The sequence below is a fragment of the Octodon degus genome, unplaced genomic scaffold, assembly GCF_000260255.1.
Source record: "Octodon degus isolate 3935 unplaced genomic scaffold, OctDeg1.0 scaffold00022, whole genome shotgun sequence".
Taxonomy (NCBI): Eukaryota; Metazoa; Chordata; class Mammalia; order Rodentia; family Octodontidae; genus Octodon; species Octodon degus.
This window is the reverse complement of record NW_004524598.1, coordinates 318,583-339,273: the sequence shown is the minus strand read 5'-3', so window position 1 is coordinate 339,273 and position 20,691 is coordinate 318,583. Positions and strand designations below refer to the sequence as shown.

Here is a 20,691-nt window from a genome sequence, read left to right as displayed (position 1 = left end):
TGATATTCAGACAGATAGTGAGGTTAAGCTCAACAGCCTAGGTTGTATGGTAATAACAGTAAGCTTCTCTTCTGGATGGTTAACAACCTAAGTTTGCAGACCAAAAATTAAGAGAAAATGGAGGGCCGCAAGGAAAGCCAACATTTTGGCCTTAGCCTTCCAAGGTCAATTAAGATTCATGACACATGAGAACTTGTACTGTAACGTCATGTAACTCAGTAGTGTCACAAATTTTCTGATCAAGGAGATTATGGGCCAAAGAGGAAAGAGATTGATGATATTGAGTGTGCCTAAGGAGAATCACATGGAGAGAAAACATTCTCTCAGGCTTTCACAGAGGGCAAATTGGCCAAGCAATGGCTGTGACTCATCCACATGGCTGACACTGACAAAGGATCTACAATGTGAAGTACAGGGTCTCAGGATAAATCCTGAGAGGATTTTACTGCCTTATGTGATCCAAAAGCTACAATTCTTGTTGCATATGTCTTGCTTTATCTTGGTCTCAACCATCCAGCAGAAAAGTATAAAAACGAAGTATAAGAAGTAAAACCATGTTATTATGTTGAGCTGTAGGGGACTCAGGTCAACAACTTCTGACATTTCCAGTCGAGCGGAAGACCCAATACTATTACGGACTACTGGACTATTTTGGAATATTTTGCTGAGTTCACACACTTATAATATTTAAATGATGGAACGAAACAAAAAAAGAGGATACAGATGACTGTCCACTTTGTATCTATGTATTCAAAATGGTTAGGATAGATATATAGGTACATTCTCTTAATTCAATGAATAGAGGGAATTGTTCCAATAGTGTTTGTAAATAGGATATCATGTCTCCATCTTGTACAATAACAACTAAGAAGACAATATGCAATGTATTAATTATTGAAACTGTCCTATCAATTTGATTTGAAACTCTCTCATTGCTATTTGTTTCTCATCAAAATTATGGAAAAGAAAAAAAAGTCAGGTATTTACATACAATGAATTACTGCTATGTCACTAAAAGGATAAACATCAATCACTTATAGCTTGAGAAGATAATGTTAAATAAAATAAATGAGACATGGAAGTTTAAATATGGCATGGTTTCTCTTCTGAGAAATTCAAAATATAAAGAGCAAAATAAAGATAATGGGAAAAGACAGAGCTTTTGCAAAACTCAAGGGGACAGCCTGGTGTGGTGGTGCACACCTCTAATCCAAGGACTTGGCAGTCTGAGGCAGGAGGATCATTGCGAGTTCAAAGCAGGCTGGGTTACATAGTAAGGTGAAGGCCAGCCTCAACTGCCTAGCAATACCCTGTTTAGAAAACCAACTACACAAAAACTTTAAAAAGCAAAGTGTATCAAGAGATACATGGAAGGGAAAAGGAAAGGGATAAAAAAGGTGTTCTGTACATACACCAACTTCTCAAAAAGAGTGTAATCAATATGCACTGTATGTATGTACTAATTAAAAATAAGACTAGAAAAAAAAGGAAAACCCTTCAAAAATGCTTAAACATTATAAATTTAGAAGCAGGCAGTAGATCTATTTTCAAAAAAAGACATACAAATGTTCAAATGAAATACAAAAAATGCTCAGTATTATTACTCATCAGGGAGATGCAAATCCAAATCACAATGAGCTATCACCTATCACTTCACTCCAGTAATAATTGCTATTAGCAAAAAGACTAAAGAGTACCGGAGATGGAGCTCAGAGGGAGAATACTACAAAACAGTGTGAAGCCCTGAATTTGATTCTCAGCACTAAAAAGTAAAGAGAATAGGTACTAACAAAGGTATACAAAAAAGGGAACACTTAACTGTTAGTAGAGATGAAAATTACTGAAAACAGAATGGAAATCTTTGAAAAATTAAACCACTATATAACCAAGCAATCCTACTACTGGGCATATAAACAAAGAAAATGAAATCAGCATGTTGAAGAGATGCCGACACTTTCATTGTGGACTATTCACAGTGGCCAAGAAATGGAAACGACCTCAGTGTCCATCAACTGATGAGTGACTATAGTATATGTGTACGATAGATATTATTTAGCTTTCAAAAATAATGAAACTTTGTCATTAGTGGCAATATGGATGGAGCTGGAGATCATTATGTTATGTGAGGCATAAAAGAGGAACAGTGAGTGAGCTCTGTGTGACATCTAAAACAGTTGTTCTCTTAGAAGCTGATAGGAGCAAGATGGTTACTGCAGGTTGGGGAAAAAAGATAAAGATACACATGGGGAAAGGTTGATCAATGGATACAAGGAGATAGAAATAAAAGTTGTGGTGTGGTATTACTGAGATGGGGTCCTAAATATAATAATAATGTACTGTACATTTTAAAAGCTTAGTCTACAAAACAAATTTGAAAGTTTTCACCATAAACAAATGATAAATGCTTGAGGAAGAGACTCACTTAGCTTCATTATATCACTGTACAATGTATGCATACATTGAAACATCATCTTTAACACTATAAATATGTACAATTTTTGCTTCTATATACCATTTAAAAATAAATCTTTCTTGCTGTAAATATTTAAATACAAATTCTGTTCATTTCCAGATAATAGCAACTAAATAGAAAATTAAAAGAATAAATTGTCTTAAATTCTTACAGATTAAATCATGTAAGATCAGACTACTGTCATTAAGTTTCAAAAATACACTTAACTTTTAAAGCATTACCTTGTCATACCTCTTGAGTGACAGGCTTAATAAATCACATAAAAGATTTTCACAATGTTCTTCAAATAGGCTGACATTTGTTAAATTGTCACCTGTCAGACCAATAAACTGATGACCATATACAGCTTGTTCTGAAAATATAATGAAATATATTTCACTTTAAAAGTACATAACACTTTACTTGAAGGAGGGGGAATAAGTGTTGACCTTTAATTGTGATATAAGTAACATATACAGTTAAAAAAATTATCTAAATAAAAGTTGAATTTGACAGCAATCACTTCATATGAGCCCTGAAGCTGGTGAAAACATTTCTAATTCTTTGAGATACAATAAAATAAACTCCTTAAATTGTTTAACTTTCTTTAGTAAGTATCTCTGAAAAACAGTATTATATCTCTTTAAAATAAAACAGTAAACACTAGGAAATCTTCACCAATAATTCTTATTTATTTATTTATTTGATACAGAGTCTTGCTATACAGTTCAGACTCAGCGATCCTCCTTTTTCAGCCTCCCCAGGGCCGGGATTACAGGCGTGCAGCAAATCGCCCAGTTCCTTTTGATAAAGTGAACACATGTAACTGTTTTACGGCATAAAATAAACAAAGGTAGTAAGTAAAATCTGTACTTACATCACAGTTAAATCGTGAATATTATTCTTACAAAATATATGTAGAAAGTAGTTACAATACCAAGAAATCACAAATCTATAAATCATCACATTTGTGTGTATAAGCTTACACACATACACATGTGTGCACTTTTAAAACTTATCAAAAGTGCTTGCGTTGGCAGCGTGTAATTGTATCAATAAATTGAAAGCAGGTGTTCAGGCAACACATTTTACAACCTAAATAGTTTGGTAAAGGGACATGAAGATGGTCAACAGCAAGATGAAGAAAAACAAGGATAACATGAAATAAAGGATTGCTAACCACAGCATGAACGTCTATTAAAAACATAATAATAACTGGCAAAAAAAATAAGAGCTAAGAAAACATAGATAATAAAATTATGTAAAGATGTTCAAATTCACTGGAAACCAAAAAATTACAAACTAAAAGAGTTCTCAAAAATAAAAACAGTAATGTCCATTATTGGTTAAAAGTAACAACACACTAATAGTTAATAGACATACACTACAATGTGCCACTGCTAAGAATCTAGAGACATAGGTGAGGTGAAACATTATTTGTAATATTTTAAAAAACAAATCTTAAAAAAATAAACATGGCTAAATGAACTTTACCAGATTCCTAAAATGCAGCTCTTAAATGAATAAAGTAGAGCTATATATAATCACTTGAAAAGATCTCTAAAAACTGAAAAATCACGTTAAATGGTACAGCATTTAGTTAGAAACAAAAATAAAGTCTAAGTTTCTATATATATGTACTAATAGATACTAAGACAGACTGAGCTATTCCTAAAAAAAGGGAGTAAAAAGTTTTCACTTCAGTACTTTTAAAAAACATCAGAAGAGTACTCATGATTTGTGCAATTTAAAAAAGCAATTAAAGTTTAATTTTTTTTTAAAAGGACATAATAAGAAAGTCATACACTTACTCAATTTTTCACCCAGCATGTGAAGAATTTCTAGTACCAGCCAATGGATATCTAAATGAAGATGTAGTAAATGCCATGACGGTGGGAAAAGCTGTGAATGAAATCATCACCCATGACTAAGCATTCCTCAGAATATATGGGTATGTTTTATCATATTATAAAATTCTTCCATAAACAGAAGGATAAAGAATCAGTTAATCTAACATTTTTTAGCATATAACAAAATGCTCCATACATGGGGCTGGTGAGATGGCTCAGTGGTCTAAAGCACCTACTTAGAACAAGCTTAGCAAAGCACAGGGACCGCGGTTCAATCCCCCAGCACCACATGCCAGCCAGTCCCGCCCCCTGGTGGGCTGAGCTGGCCACACACACACACACACACACACACATAAATAAAATTTAAAAAAAAAAAAAATGCTCCATACAAACAAGGATAAATAACTATATAAACTACCACTATTCATAAAAGCGTCAGGAAAATCGTTACTTGTTCATTTGAGGAGTTTTTTGACTGAAAATACCTGAATTGACAGCAGAGTGTCTTGGCATCTGTTGGTTTAAGGTAGATGCACTCATCTACATAGGAAAGGTCTTTTCCAACCAAACTCCAATTTATAAGATCTTCAAGGTAGTAAAAACATCAATTTAAAAAAAACCACTTTCATGATTGTTTTAGAATTTAACTACAAGTATTTTTTAATGTAATGTTATTAAGAACTGCTATAAAATATTTTCAAGATAGAACAGACTATCATGTAGACATGCTGGTCTATAAAGTACATAGATATGCTTTAAGAAATGCAAGTTGAAAAAGGTGAGATTTATCATTTACTTCATACACTGTTACTCAAATCAAATTCTGTATGAATGACAAACTAGAATTTTCAACTACTGTGCTATATAGTAGTTATTAATAAACTTCCTCTACTCAACATTGAGCGTCACCACAAAAATAAATCAATGATAACTGTTCCATTAAAATACCAAGAAAAATGAGAGAAAGTACTTGCTTTATTAGATGTACAAACAAAATAAAATGCTAGACCAACCAAACAGTATTGGCACAGGAAGATAATAACAAAAACAGGAAAGAATAAGATAAATGTGGAATCTCAAACCAGTTAAGAAAGTATAGGTCATGTGCTAAAAGAAAGGCTTATCAAATTATCCATTCCCAAGAAATTAAGAGATTTTCCACCTCACTGCTTATTTAAAACAGAAAAATTAAAGAGATAAATATAAAAATAAAGGCACTTTTAGTAGCATAAAGGATGTAACATTAAAAAAAATCAAGTACAACCACATGTAAAACAAATCATTTACTCTGGACGTCACCTTAACTGGTAAACAGAAATCTGAAGGAAAATATTTGTAATATGTAATATCTAACAAACAATAAATCTAACAAAATAAATTTCTAAACAATAGCTCAACTGAAAATAATGACTAAACATTGTAATATACTTTACTTTTTCGAACTTAGTACAGGGACTACAGGGTATCATTACATAGATCCAACTGGCAGTGATTCTCCTGTTTTCAGCTTTCCAAGTGCTGGGATCACAAGCACACGCCATCATGACCAACCTCAATTGCTTTCTCAGTGCCCCAGGGGCGGGGTCAGCAGGGCATGCCTGGCACTGAATCCCTGCTGCTGCGCTCTGTGCTTTAGTCTGCTGAGCTATCTGGCCAGCCCTTAGTAATATACTTTAAAAGATGTTTTGTATTTTTAAAGGCTTTTTGTTTCAGACAATTGTATATTTTGGTGTATACTTTTGTTGCTTAGTTGCTGAAGTTCCCCTATCTCAAAAATCCAGTCTTCTGAGCTTCAAACAACCTATTTTTTCAAGCCTGTATAAGTAAAAAGCCTAAGAAACTCAACCTATTATATGACCTATTATAGGGTCAGCAAGATAGTTCAGCGATCGAAAGCACCTGCTTACGTAAGCTTAGGAGGGCACAGGAGACCGTGGTTCCATTCCCAGCATGTGCCACGCCAGCCCTGCCCTCAGGGTGGACTGAGTTGGTCAAAAAAAAATCAAAGCTATTATATATAACACATGTATTTCTGCTGCTAAAGTAATTTTCATTTTGTTATGCTTTTTAGCCCCCAAAATATAACCAGTCCAATATACAGAAACTAAAAGAAAAAAATATCCTCCCACTATTTACCCATAAATCTTTGTTAAATAACATAATTAAAAGTAACTATTTACTTGTTCCATACATTACACTAATACCCATGGGAATTATTTTATCACACAAAATTATTGTTTTGGTTAACTTTCACAGAAACATATAAACAATTATATCTTACATGTTGGTAAACATATGCTTCTAAAAACTTAATGCTTTTTAGATGGCTAAAGTCTACTATAACAAAGGAGTTCAGAGTTCAGGGAATCTGATTGCGAATTATCTTAATTTGTTATTCACATGCTCCCATTTTCACATATAGGACTTGTTATTTGTAAGTTCGGCACTAACAATATCCAAAAAGGTTTCAAAAATAACATAAATCATGATGTAGTTTTAAAAGTATTTTTTGTAAGTTGAAATCTTACTATAAAGGTTTCAAATTTTATCATAAAGACTACAAATCTTGACTCTTACTATAATATATAAATGGTGACTTCACTAAACTTTTACAATAAGAGGATCCAACTTCTAGAAATAGAAGTTACTTCATCAGTAGCTCTGAAACATTTACACTGTGATATCTACAAAGTAAATACTATTGATTTAGATGTATCGTCTTCACTCCTTCAGCTATATTACTTTAATTCTTCCAATACCTCTAGGAAGTTACAGAGTGTACAGGTAGGGAGGAGGAGGCAAGAGACATTATTTGCCCTTTTTATTAAGAGAGGGCCAGAACTACAGCTTAGGCAGTGTCTGGTGCCACAGTACCTCTTGACTGATTTTTCTTATTCTTAAATAAATATTCCTGTGAGGAGAAAAAGTAGAAAATTTACAAATTAAGTGAAATAGACCTTATTCTAAGGGCCAGGGAGATGGCTCAGTAGAATAAGTGCTTCCCTGGCAAGCACAAGGACCTGAGTTCAATCCCCGGTTCCACAAAAAAAAAATAAATAAATAAAAAGAAAGAAAGAAATAGACCTTATTCTGATTTTGGTTTACAAATGCTCCCAGGTTAATACTGGAAAATTCATGTAGACGTCCAATATACAAAAGTAAGCCATGAAGTTCATCAACCAGCACTGAGGGAAGCTGAGCCTCCAAAGTCTCGTAGGGATGGACAGCAATGTGACTCTCGGCATCTTGTATTTTCAGGCATCTAAAAAGCAAACAGATACAATAAACAACCACAGTCTTAATAGGCAGACCCATAGAAATTCATACAATTATCAAAATACTCCTCTGTCATCTTACCTGAAGACGAAGACCTTAATATAATGGAGAAACACTACACATTGCTGCCTAATACTGTTTGCTTTGCAGTGTAGGGTTGATATCTTCCCTGAAATCAAAATAGACAACATTAGTCATAGCTCAAATAATTATCAGTAGATAGTAAGTAAAAATTTTATAGGCCACATCAGCAATACTCTCATACTTTTTCCATTGTTTCCCATGTAATACTTGCACCCCACCACCCCTCCAAACTGACCCTTAGTATAGTCACCAGTGCTGTTACACAATCTAGCAAGTAGGACCTAGCCTCAAGTAACTTGCCTTGAAAGCAACACTGGCTACAATGTCATTTCTCATGTGTTCTGTCTCCCTATCTTTACCTGCTCTTCCTCAATTTGTTCAAATTTTTATTTGTTTTGCTTTTGGTTTTTGATGTTGATGAACCCAGTGTTTTGCACATACAGGCAAGCACACTATTTAGGAACGTGGGATTTCCTCAGGATCCAGGTATCCTCCCCTATGTACATCTCTTCCTACATGGATGATAGGTCATCATTTCCTTCACTATCAAGTCCAAATGGTTTCTATCTCGCCCCTTTGTGTTGTACCTCCAACCTCACATGCAAAACTGACAGAACGTTCAGCCTTTGATTGCTTCAAAGGCCAGTTCATTCAGTCTACATTTTCTCCACTTTGTTAAATGATACCACGAGTGGTCTATAATACGTTCTGTATTCTTCCATTTCCTTTAACCGCATATCTAATCAATGAATGTCCTATTAATTTTATAAACAAATGTATTTTGAAAATATGTACTTTCCCTACAATCAATTTATTAACAGGAAACTTGAGGGGTCCTACCACAAGACCCTCCCTATAATTTAAGTAAAATCTGCTTAACATGTATACGAGCTTCTGGAGCTTCTGTTCTTCCAAATTCAAATGCCAAAAACCATTTTTATTCTATACTTACAATAAAATACAAACTATTTATAAAGCCCCAAATGATCTTTGATTATTTCTTGGTCTTCTCCTAGTCTCTTTATGCTATCTTTCCCTTACTTAAGTTTACATCATCAACAATATATGTGTAAAATGCTGATAATAAAAGTACCAATCATTAAACGAAAGCAGAGAAAACAAAATTATAGGCACAAACTCTCATCTATATTAAACATATACTAAAAGGCAGATTTGCAAAAGCCCTAATGAAAGTGTAAATCAAGCCCCTAAAAGAGCCAGTGGCAGCTGTTGTGGAACACCCCCAGCACTCTGGGATGCTGAGAGAGAAAAGGCAAGTTCATGACCAACCTGAGCAATTTAGCAAGATTTAGTCTCAAAAAATAAAAATTGTGTCAACATAAAGTCTATGTTAATCATCCAATAAAACATTACTAGTAAAAGAAACAGTAGAGCGTATCACAGAACTAGAGGAAAACCAGTAAGTACAAAAAAACCTAAAAATGACACTGATGAAATAATCAGTAATCAGCTAAACTATAAACAGCAATTAGATAAATACAAATATTTTAAATAAAAAGAAACTTAAGGATATGTTACCATTTGTGTCTAAATGTCTCCCGAGAGCCTCATGCAGTCATGGGGCAGGCTTCTAGAGTTTATGATTAAATCATGATCCAGTGCTGGGATTATGGGGTGAGTGCTGCTACGATTATGGGTGTCAGTGCTACACAGCCTAAATGCGATATAAGGAAGGGAAAGAGCCTTGCTTTCTACCACTGCTTCTCCCTTTTTGCTCTGTTTTCTACCACCATGAACTGTTGCCCTCTGCTATGTGCCACTCTGCCTTGGAGCCAGCTGAATATGGATAGAAATCTCCACAAACTGTGAACCTTTCTTTTCCTTCCTTAATATTGAGTGCTAGGTATTTTGTCCCAGCAACCAGAGAAAAGTAAGTGAGACAGGACAGAAATGAAAAGTATAAAAGAAATTCAGATGGAATATTTACCCCCCCCACTACCACACAAATACAATTTCTAGGAACAGCAAGAAATAAATTCAAGGATATCAACAGAATATGCATTATATTGATATTATGCATATTATGCAATTATTAGGGAACAACCTAGGAACATATAGAGTAGAACAGGAACTATATGCGCTTGACAGTAGGCAATCCCACACAAGAACTTTTTCAGAAGGTTTGAGGGCCATGGCTAGCTACAAATATGTTAACAAAGTTGTGACATGACCACACTGCAAGAACAGGATACTTTACAGGTTATCTTGATACACTTCATGCTGTCATTAAAATGTTTTCAGGCAACAAAAGTAGCCAAAATGTTAATGCAACAAAAAATGTTAATAAATAGTTATCGAAGATTATCCGTGCAGGATTGCTCCTAGATCCTCCATGACTATCAAAATATGTGGATGCATAAATTCCTCATATAAAATACTGTAGTATACCTTCCCATCCCTGCAGATGAGGAACCTGAAGATATAGAGTGCCAACCATAGTGGGTTCTGGTTAGAGTTTCAAAAAAGTGTTGTAACACTAAATGTATTCCATAAGCCTGACTTAAGGCATTTTAAATAGTAAAGGGTTTTTTGTTTTTTCCACTATAACCGAACTTTTTTCTGTGTGTATACGCAGGTATGCATGGTATATATGCATGTGTATGGTGATGGGGTTTGAACCCAGGGCCACTGTACTGAACTACATCACCAGCCCTTTGTTTACTTTTTGTTTCTTATACAGGGTCTTGCTATGCCCAATTTAAGCTTGGACTTGCGATCTTTCTACTTCATCCTCCTAGACTGTTGCAATTACGGGCATGCACCTCCAGCCTGGCTTACACTATAAGCTTTTAGAGATTTCTCAGGCGTTCCAAAATAAACTCAGACTCTGTGGCAAAATTTACAAAGCCAACTGTGATTTCATCCCTTCTAAACTTCATTGCTGTCATTATACACACATTATTTGTCACTCCATGCTCCTTAGTCATTTATATTTTACACACCTCAATGTCTTTTTATATATATTTCATATGTATAATATATATTATATATACAAATGTATAATATATATACATATATATATATATTTTATGCGAGCACCTGTTGCTGTCCCATAACCTTTCTCCAAATCTTTTCCTTCCCATCCTTGAAAAACCAGATATAGCACCATTTAGTGACAGACACATACCACAGATAAAACCATAGTCTTCATAGCTAAAAGACAGACTTTTGGCGTGTTTTGTATGTGTGTGACACATAATGCATCACAAAGATTTGTATGTCTCTGTTATTATAATTTGTCATTTACCATGCTGTGCTATACTTGAGTGTAAACTCTGAAGCATGTTTTCCCTCGCCATTTCACTAGCACCTGCCATACTTTCTGGCATAAAACAGGTACTTATTAGATAATGAAACAATAGTAAATACATAACACTTACTGAAGACTGTAAAAACAAGACAAAACCAAAACAAACTTTACAACCCTCAGCTAATAGCTAAGCTTCAATGTTCCTTAGATAACAAAGCCTCAATGCTGTAATTTTCATAAAATATTTTATCAACTAGATAGGTATTTTTTAATTATGGTGACACAAGACAAAAAAATTAATCATGTCTGAACACAAGGCACTATGCATTACATGCACAGAAACACTTCAAGAAAAAAAAAAAAGTCCCTTTTCTAGCTGTGAGGACTATTATTTCTTTACTAAACACACACCTGAACCTCCCTTTATTTATTCTGCCTCCAAGGTAAAAATTAAATTACCTGGACATCATCAAATTGCCTCTTTCTAAATAGCATCCAGTTCAGAATAAAGCTGTATCTCCCTTAAGCCTTAACCAAAATGAGCTGCATAAATTCAAATAGTACCACAAATGCTCTTCTACTCTCCCTTACTAAGAAACCTCAACAGGTCCATGTCATATTCTCTTTGCTTTGTTAAGTTAATTAACCTGTTTGACCAAAAATATGTTCCAGGTGATTTGTGGCCATTACTTATAACATATACTGGGCTAAGCACTTAACATCCAATCTGGCATTTAGTCCTCACAAAAATTCAATGAGGTAGGAAATAATGCTTGATGTGAGACCTACAATTGTGGAGCTGGAGCTATTACCCTATATTCTACACTGCACTGAAATTTCTAAAAAGCAACAGTAGTCTACAATAAGACACAATGCTTTTCAATGTCTTTCTCTACCTCAACTATACCAATGCCCTAAGGTTAATAATCCATTAATGTTAAAAGAAACAGGGGCTGGGGAGTTAGGTCAGTAGAATAAGCACTTGCTTGGCAAGTGCAAGGGCCTGAGTTTAGTCCTCAGTTCCACAAAATAAAAATTTAATAATAAAAAAAAAGCTAAAAGAAACAAAAATGCAGAAAGCATAAAAGATCAAGAAAGTATCATGAGATGTGACTTTTAATTTACATACTACATTACAATGTCCACTTCTAAAACAAGTATCAATTTGCAACTGAGAAGTTTAGTCAGTTAAGGCCTCACATATTTGAAAAAAACATGATAAATTTCAGCTATAACAAAATTTGAAGCTCATAGTTTTTCTGACCACTAACTACAATGAATTGTAAGCCTGGTTTTGTTTGAGATAGGGTTTTGCATTTTTTTTTACCAAAATTAGGCCTTGAACTTTTAGGCTCATGTGATCTTCCTGCTTTAGATTCTCAAGGAGATAAGATTATAAGCATGGACTTTTCTGACCTAACACTTCCATCTTATTAGTATTATATTCTAATTATACTATCATGGACCACGTGCAATTCGTTGTAATGGATTTACATTCCTTTTTTCCCATTAAACGCTTTAAACTTACCAAAATCACAGCTGACTTGTAACAAGGACTCCAAATTATATAGCTGTTGCCTAATTTAAAAAAATGTAAGATGAGAGTTAACTTTAGTATATTTTAAAGCATGTTAGCAATTACATGGAGGATTCCAAGCTTACTACACTCTAAACAGTCTGAGATACTGTTTATGTTTTTAGGAAGTTTAAGATAAGTAAAACATCCTCAGGTAAGAGTTAAATAAAGAAATATTCTATTCTGTTAGTTATACAGTGCTTCACAAAAGGAACAGAATTATGTAGACTAGACATATTATGCAAAGCTATCGCAATTCTGATAATAATCTTTTCATCACTCTTCCAAACTGCCTTCAAAGTCTTAAAGATTGTCCCATATTTATTTATGTCTGATGTCCTGGACAGACTCATTAACTAGAATGTTCAAGAGAATCATTCAGTCGGTTCTCCCAATAAAATATAGCACAGATACAGCAATGTCTGTATAAGATTTCATGTGACAAGGGTGGTAGAATACCTAAAATCTCTCCATTTTCATTTATTTGTATTACAAATATATTTTTAATGTGTTTTTGGATATTTTCCCTTAACAACTGATTGTGATTCAAAATGATCTAAAATCTGAAATGAGGACCATTATTAAATAATAAAGAACTAATGTAACATTGCTAACTGTGCTAATGACATTTTTTTCTTTAAAAAAACCCCATATTTTAAAGATATATATTGTAAAGTAAGGGTGAAATGACACGGTTCCTGGTATTTATAAAATACTAAATGCAATAGAACAGGGACAGGACATGAAAAAATGTGAGAAAACCTTGACGCTTACTGTAATCAGTCTTTACAATACTATCATTTTTGTGGACACTTGAAATTTTTCATTGAAGTATTTTCTAAAATTTTGCCCACGAAGAGATTTAATCATATTTTTATCACATATATTTTAACCAAATATATCTTAAAAGGAAATCTGAGCTTATCTTTTAAAGATCATTGGAAGACTATAGCTATTGGGCAACAACAACATTTTAACTTTCTTCCAAAATTACAGTTGAAAATCTCAAGTACCAGTGTTCAATACTTAGTGTCAAATATAAATTATAAAGGTTATGAAAATCAACAAATAGTAACCTATTAGAATCATTACTCTATCAGTCATTACTGCTTGTGTTTATTATTGTTACTGGTCATATAAGCAAATGAACAAACACAAGTTCACTAGTCCTTTTCTAATCAGTTATTAGAAAGTGCTCAGCAAGGTAACTTACAAAGCTGAACGCTTATATTCAGTTAAAAAAACATATTCACATACCTGAATAAATGAAAAAGCTCTCTAGATGAATTCACTAATGCTGTTTCAGTAACCCATTCAATGCCAAATATTTCTACTGTATCCTCTTCAAAATTAGTTGGTAAAGGATCAAGATTCAAAACTAACCTGAAATGAAAATACTGATTTAATCTCATAAAATATTTAGGTATTATAAAACAGCATATCATTTTCTACAATATTTGAATCTATATCATACATGACATACTAATAAATCAGAAAATACTTAAGTAATTTATTTATGACTAGTATGGTCAGAGTGTATTAAAATTTCATTCATACATAATGTAGCTCCGGAGAAGTGGGCTTCAGCTCCAGGACTATATTCTTTAATGGGACATCTAATATCTCCTAACAGCTAAATATTCTCAGTTATGCTTAATGACTTGTATAAACAAGTTGGGAAATCTCTTTAAAGTTGTCTAACAAAATAAAACTACAAAATCAACAAAAATGATATCATTCCTCACTATAATTGCCTCAGTAGGTATTAGCAAAACGTTAAGAACAGTAGTTTTACTGCAGTATACCTGACTGATGCAAAAATAAGTCTATGACTTTTATATACAGATACAAAGTTAAAAAGAATGGGTAATAAAAAATTTAAGTATGACTACTTAAAAATGACTGAGAATGTCTGGAGTATTATAATAGTTTTGGAGTATTAAAAGCTCTGGAGTACTATATAATTATTAATAGTACTGTAATATTAAAATGGAAATATTTTAAAAGGCCCAATTAGTTTAATTTCTCTTAGTGTCCAACTCCCTCAGATTAATTTAGCATCGGGTACTAAGTTCTTTTTAATACTCAAAATATTTATAGGTACACTCCAACCAGAAAATCAACAGAACTAATCATAAATTTTATTTTTATGATATAATGTGTCGATTTACAAAACCTGGCTTGGTGAACACCAAAGTTTAATAAACAGAAACGGTTTTTACTCTGAAACTGATGAATAATCAGATGGGGGGAAAAAACCTACCGCTTAAGAGCGCCACTGGCAAGGTAGGACTCTCCAGAAAATTTTTTGCCTCCTCTGTTGTCAAAAGCACAAGAAAAGCACGGGGGCTTGCACCATTCTGTCTTCAGCTCCAGCTCTAAACTGTCGGTCAGAAACGTCGATCCAACAGAACAGTCGTTCATTATTTACTTCATGTCCTGAAATATTTGTGGGTCGTTATGATTACCATTAAGACTCCAAGAAGAAGCTGCAAAGGGATTCCTGGAAGTGGAACAGGCCAGAAGAACTAACTCAGAAAGTTCCCAGATGTCCCTCCTGCACCCAAGAAAATCTGAGGGTGAGACTGGAGGGGAATCCTCCAGCTCGCCCTCCCAGGGTCCCGCCAGACCCACCGCAGATCAAGGCTGTCACAACGTCCACAAAATGCGCCCCCTATTGGCTGTGGCAGAGCCTAAAATCTGCCCCCTGGACGACTCCGCAGCCGGGTCAGGAAGCAAGACAAAGAAACTTTTGCAAGACGGACCCGGCTTCAACTCCTTAGCCCGCCGAGAACCGCGCCCTCCCTCCGTCTGGGAACCGCTCGGAAAGGCGGTGAGAGCTCCCTGGCAGATCCGGCCCGGGCGCCCAACCCCAGTCCCAGCCAAGGACGAGCCCACCCGCAGCACTCGGGCGGAGGGTGAGGGAAGCCGGTGTCTTCTCGCAAGGCTATCGCCTGGGCCGTGGGGCGCCCCTTGCCCGCGCTACGCGTCTCACCTGCTTGCACATCCAGTCCCGAGATCTGAGTCCTCAGACCAGTACTGCCCCGGAGCCCGCGAGTCCAAAACCGGAAGCAAGCGAAATTCCCGCCAAGCAGCGCCCGCGCGCTGGAAGGCGGGACCACTCCGCGCCCCGCCCCCTGGCTGCCTGAACTCTCGCGCAGTCTTAGCTGAAACGAGTGGCGCTTCTCGAGTTCTCGCGAGAGCTCCCCGACCAGGAAGAGGTACACAACTACAGCTTTTCTTTTTCTTGACCTTTTTAATTGGTGCTTAGGTTGCAAGGTGTGGCAAGGTTGGAAAAGGAAAGTAGTAAGTGAAGCGGCGGCAAGAACAGTGCAGGTACCGCTGGGTTTACTGACTGACCGGCTTGAGCAGTCTGTTTCTCGAATGAAAGCGAAGCATCGTCTGTCATAACCTCCGGCGGTCCACGCCCTCTTTGTGCTCGGGGAGGTGCACGTCTTTTGTTTAGGGCTGGACCTTGCCTAGCGCTCAAAGATCCCCTGAGGCTGTGACTCCTGGAGGGAAGTTATCTCGTGTTTGGAAACTGTCAGGTGGCCCTTGCATTAGGTCTAAAAGCTGTTGCCCCCTATCCTTGCACACGTCTGGTCAAGGTTAGCATTTTTTTTTTTTTTTTAACGGTAACAAAGTTTTTTTAAAGGTGGGAAAAGATCCAGGCTCTGAAAAGCGAGTTTGGGCCAAGGAAGAGTATAAAAAAAGTACATCCTAGAGCGTGAGAGTGGGTCGCCATCCAAGAGAACACAGTGGCAAGGATAGCACTTTTGTAAACATACATAGTTCATTTGTAGCGTTTTGCTCATCTTTTTACATCATACCTTAAAACTGACTCTTCAGAAGGCTTTTCACTGTAGCTCAGGTAACACATTGCGGTATTTACCAATTTGAGATTTAAGGAAAAACACAAAATTTCTAATTCAAATGCCTTTTATAATCTGAGTATTTGGCATTGCCCCATTCCTCTACAGTACAAATTGTCTTGTGTTCAATTCCAGCAGAGGGAACCTATCATAACTCTCCTCTGTTTAAATCAAATGCAACACATTTTCTGCTAAATGGGATGAAGTGAGAAAAAACACAATATGATCTCTCTACCACAGTTTAAGGCAACTGCCGCGGGTGTTAGATTTGTTCTGCTGAGCTGAACTCCAGGACTCCAATAATCCTCCTGTTTCAGCCTCTGGAATAGCTGGAATTATAGGAAATCACCACCACAGGTAGCAGTTAACGACTTTAGAAAGTTCAGCACTTTTTAATTAATGAAAAGGTGGACTGAAAATTCATTATAAAAGACCTGACTGGTACTACCATCCAGTTTAACTTAATTGCCATTCATGTGGCTCAATCCGCCAAAAGCAGAATTCACATGCTTGGTATATACACGTGGCACATTCATGAGGATGGGCCATATTCTGAGCCATAAAGGTCAAAATCACCACTTTTGAAGACCAGAGCTATAGTTCAGTGATAGTGCACTTATGTAGCTTGTGCAAGACCAGAGGCTCAATGAAACCACAGCTCCATACAAAATAATAAAAGCATTGAAAAAAAATTACAAAGTATATTGGCTGGCCACAAGGGAATTTAAAGTTCCTTAAACTGAAAAATGAGGAAAAGTTTAACTCAATAATTTAAGCATCTGTTCTAATGGTGTTTGTAAATAGGATCACAAGTCCACTTCTTGTACAGCAATTAACCACTAAGAAGAATATATGCAGTGTATTATTTGTTGAAACTGTACTTCCGATTTGATTTGAAACTGCCTCATTGCTATCTGTTTATCAATAAAACTTTGAAAAAAAATAATTTAAGCATCTGTTTTAAACACTAGGAAAAAAACAAATTAAAATTAAATTCAACAAATAATAAATAGAATGAAACAATGAAAATCAATGAAACAGAAAATTATTTGAAGAGAACAACAAAATCCTCTACGAAGGCTGATAAAACAAATTGCCAATATTAGGTATTAAGTATTATCACTTCAGATTTTATAGACATTAAAAGAGTGAGGAACTTTAGAAACTATTATGAACATTTTTATACCAATGAACAAAGTTAAAATGGACAAAATTCCTTCAAAAGACAAACTATCGACACAAAAGAAGCAGATAATAAATAAATCTATATTTGGTTAAATATCTCCCCCCCCATACACTATACACTTTAGAACTCCAGAACTGAATAATAGCTTTACTGCTGAATTCTCCCAGCTGTTTAACAAAAGAATAATACCAGAGCTTTATTTACTCTACCAGAAAGTAGAATTGACTGTTTTAAAACTCATTTTATGAGGCTGCCATTACATTGATAGCAAAATCTGACAAAGACAAAAAAAAAATTGCAAATCAATATCACACACCAACAAAAAGACAGAAATTTTTGCAAATAAAATTTAGCAGTCATATAAATAATATAAAATTATGTTTATTTTAGGAATGCAAAGTAACTTTAAATTTCAAAAGCAATGAATACTTCACTATCAACAAACAATAACAAAAAACCAAATCATTATTACAAGCAATGGAGAAAAACTTTAAAGACATCTCCTTTTATTACTTTTAACTTTTTTTTAATTGGCTGTAACTAGCCAATACAATAATAAGGTATAAGAAAGAATAAAAGTCAGATATATTGGAAAGAAATAAAAATATTTTCATTTTTAGATGACATGAGTCATCTAGATGATTCTACAAGGCTGAGGAGGCTGAAACAGGAGGATCACTGTGAGCTCAAGGCCAGCCTGAATTGGATATTGAGACCCTGTCTCAAAAAGACAAAAACAAACAAAAAGCTGACACCAATGATGTGGGGATATAGAGATAATATTTTGAAATAAATGCTGGAATATGTGAATGTGAATTTATGACAAATAGAGGAAAGATGATGTAGAAGAGAAGGAAATGATTAGAAGAATATATTGAGAAGACGGGATAGTACTTGCTATAGATGGTATATCATCAGGCCCTGATAGGATCAAGGACAATTTTTCATTGTGATAGGAAGAGTAAAATATAATGCAAATAAACATGAAGTTCTTAAAACAGATGGTAGAAAGTCAAATTAGTTCTTGTTTTACTTGATTTATTTTCCCTATGAGAGGTCAACCATAAGAAGGAAGAGTATCCATTAAAGATTGAAGGAAAGATAAAGTGTGATGTGATATTGGTGAGTACAGAAGTATGTTTACTAGGGAAGTATGGTTAAAATTCATTCAACATGACTTATTTTCTTCAGTGACATTAAACTACTTGATAAAGGAGGTGAGAGTATATGATAGAATTTCAGTGTTATATTATTACTATTGAGCTCATTCTAACTTGTTACAGGGTCTCACTATGTAGCTCAGACTCATAGTGATCCTCCTGTTTTCAGCCTCCCCAATGCTGGGATTACAGGCATGGGCCACCACATCCGGCCAGCTCAGCATTCTTGGGGGTAGGGTTGGAGTGGCCTGTGGTGCCAGGGACCAAACCCTAGTCCCTGTACTAAGCAGGTGCTTAGTCCTCTGAGCTATCTTTCCAGCCCTTTTTCTTATATTTTTAAGTAGCAGGGAAACTTCTGCAGATTCAACTGAAATACTATATTCCAACAGTTGAAAGGTCACAGTTCTGGAAAGTTTATCACTTTTAATTAAATCTTATTTAAAGTTTAAATCCATTCCTTCTATCCCTTAAATAAAAGAGGAGGGTTATTTTACCACATTGTAATAACAACTCCTAAGGCTAGAATTGGATTCAGCATGTTAGTAAAATCTGGCTAAAATTAAGTCAAGTTGTAATGATCTTACTATACAAATGGCCACCACTAAAGATACACTGAAACAGATAAACTGAGCTATGGCTTTTAGTCTTGCATTACTAGAAAATATTTGTTTATTTCTATAACCTATCTAACTCACCTTTAGCTCACTTTCTAACCACACTATTTTATTACACTAATTTTGTATGGTAACAATAATCTCTTAATCTCCAAATGCTACTTTTTGGCATAGATGGATGCTCATGGCCTAAACAATTTTAGTAGCAAGTAAAAGTTTTCATTATTAGAAAAAGTATATCTTTCCTAATAATGAAAAAGTATTCTCATTTTATTTTTCAGAAGTCATTAATAATCTAATATATCACATTGACCCTTGAATAAACCTGAGAAAAAATTTACTATTGATTCTCACTCGCTTTTTCTGTGATTTTATCATTTTCTCTCCTGCAAGCCTTTGTATTCCATCTTACACCAGTGTGAGCTTGAAAGTCATTTATCCCTCTACCTTTTACCTTAAACATCTCCATCTCTGGTGTTCTTATTTAACAGGCATTTTCTAATAGGTCTCTAAGTAATATTTGCTGCCTGGTAATCGTGCCTTTATGTACTCTCCCCTTGAATGTGCTTGAATCTAATGACTTGTTTCTAATGAAGAGTTTTTAATAAGTGAAGAGATAGCATTTCCATGATAAAGTTACAAAGGAATGTGAGTTACGTTTTATTATGAACATTCCGTCACTCGTGTTTCCTTGACTTCTTCAGTGTGAGGAGGTAAACTACCACTTAGGCCTAGATGGCAAAAATTGACAGTAGACTGTGGCCAATAGTCAGTGAATGTGTTACTGTCAATTTGATAGTAATTGATTGTATGACATTAATTGATTGTATCAATTTGAGTAAGAAACCAATTATTTTGATTAGCATAGTTCTGGATGTGGCTGAAGGGATTTATTGAAGACAGAAGACCCATCCTTCATGTGAGTTGCACCAACCAATAGGCTTGTACCCTGGCTGGAATAAAAAGAAGAATGAAGAAGGAAGCTTTTTTCTTCTTTTTCAAAAGAGCCCTACCCTCCCTCTTCACATGGATGTTGTCTCCTGGCTTCCAGCACAGACCCTCCAGCCTATCATGACTGACCCTTTGGCTTCCTGATGCAAACTTGTGTGGAACATAACAGTGAACTCCAGCCTCAGCCTCTGACTGATCCTTTGGATCTCTAGTGCACAAACAGCCCTTCTGCACTCTTCCACTTGACTCTGTGAGCAGCCATTATTAAGCCTCCCTTGTAAACCCTTATATATTTATTTTTCCCCTTATATATTTATATTTCTTATCTCTTTGTCTAATGTGCATTGTGACTCTGAAACCTAATGGTCCTCAAGGAACTGAATTCTGATGAAAATCATG

The 20,691-nt window shown here is 35.2% G+C and overlaps 1 protein-coding gene across 1 annotated transcript in view; it reads right to left on the bottom strand.

The window, feature by feature from the left end:
• Nucleotides 1-15,587, bottom strand: part of Mms22l (MMS22 like, DNA repair protein) — a 128,568-nt gene extending 112,981 nt beyond the window's left edge. Inside the window, exons 1-8 of the mRNA XM_004628288.2 lie at nt 15,505-15,587; nt 14,773-15,012; nt 13,767-13,892; nt 12,462-12,511; nt 7,660-7,747; nt 7,387-7,564; nt 4,264-4,354; nt 2,695-2,825 (exon numbers count right to left, since the gene is read on the bottom strand). Of these exons, the coding sequence (XP_004628345.1) occupies nt 2,695-2,825; nt 4,264-4,354; nt 7,387-7,564; nt 7,660-7,747; nt 12,462-12,511; nt 13,767-13,892; nt 14,773-14,933 (825 nt within the window). The 5' untranslated portion in view covers nt 14,934-15,012; nt 15,505-15,587. The remainder of the gene's footprint in view (nt 1-2,694; nt 2,826-4,263; nt 4,355-7,386; nt 7,565-7,659; nt 7,748-12,461; nt 12,512-13,766; nt 13,893-14,772; nt 15,013-15,504) is intronic.
• Nucleotides 15,588-20,691: the final 5,104 nt, after the last annotated feature.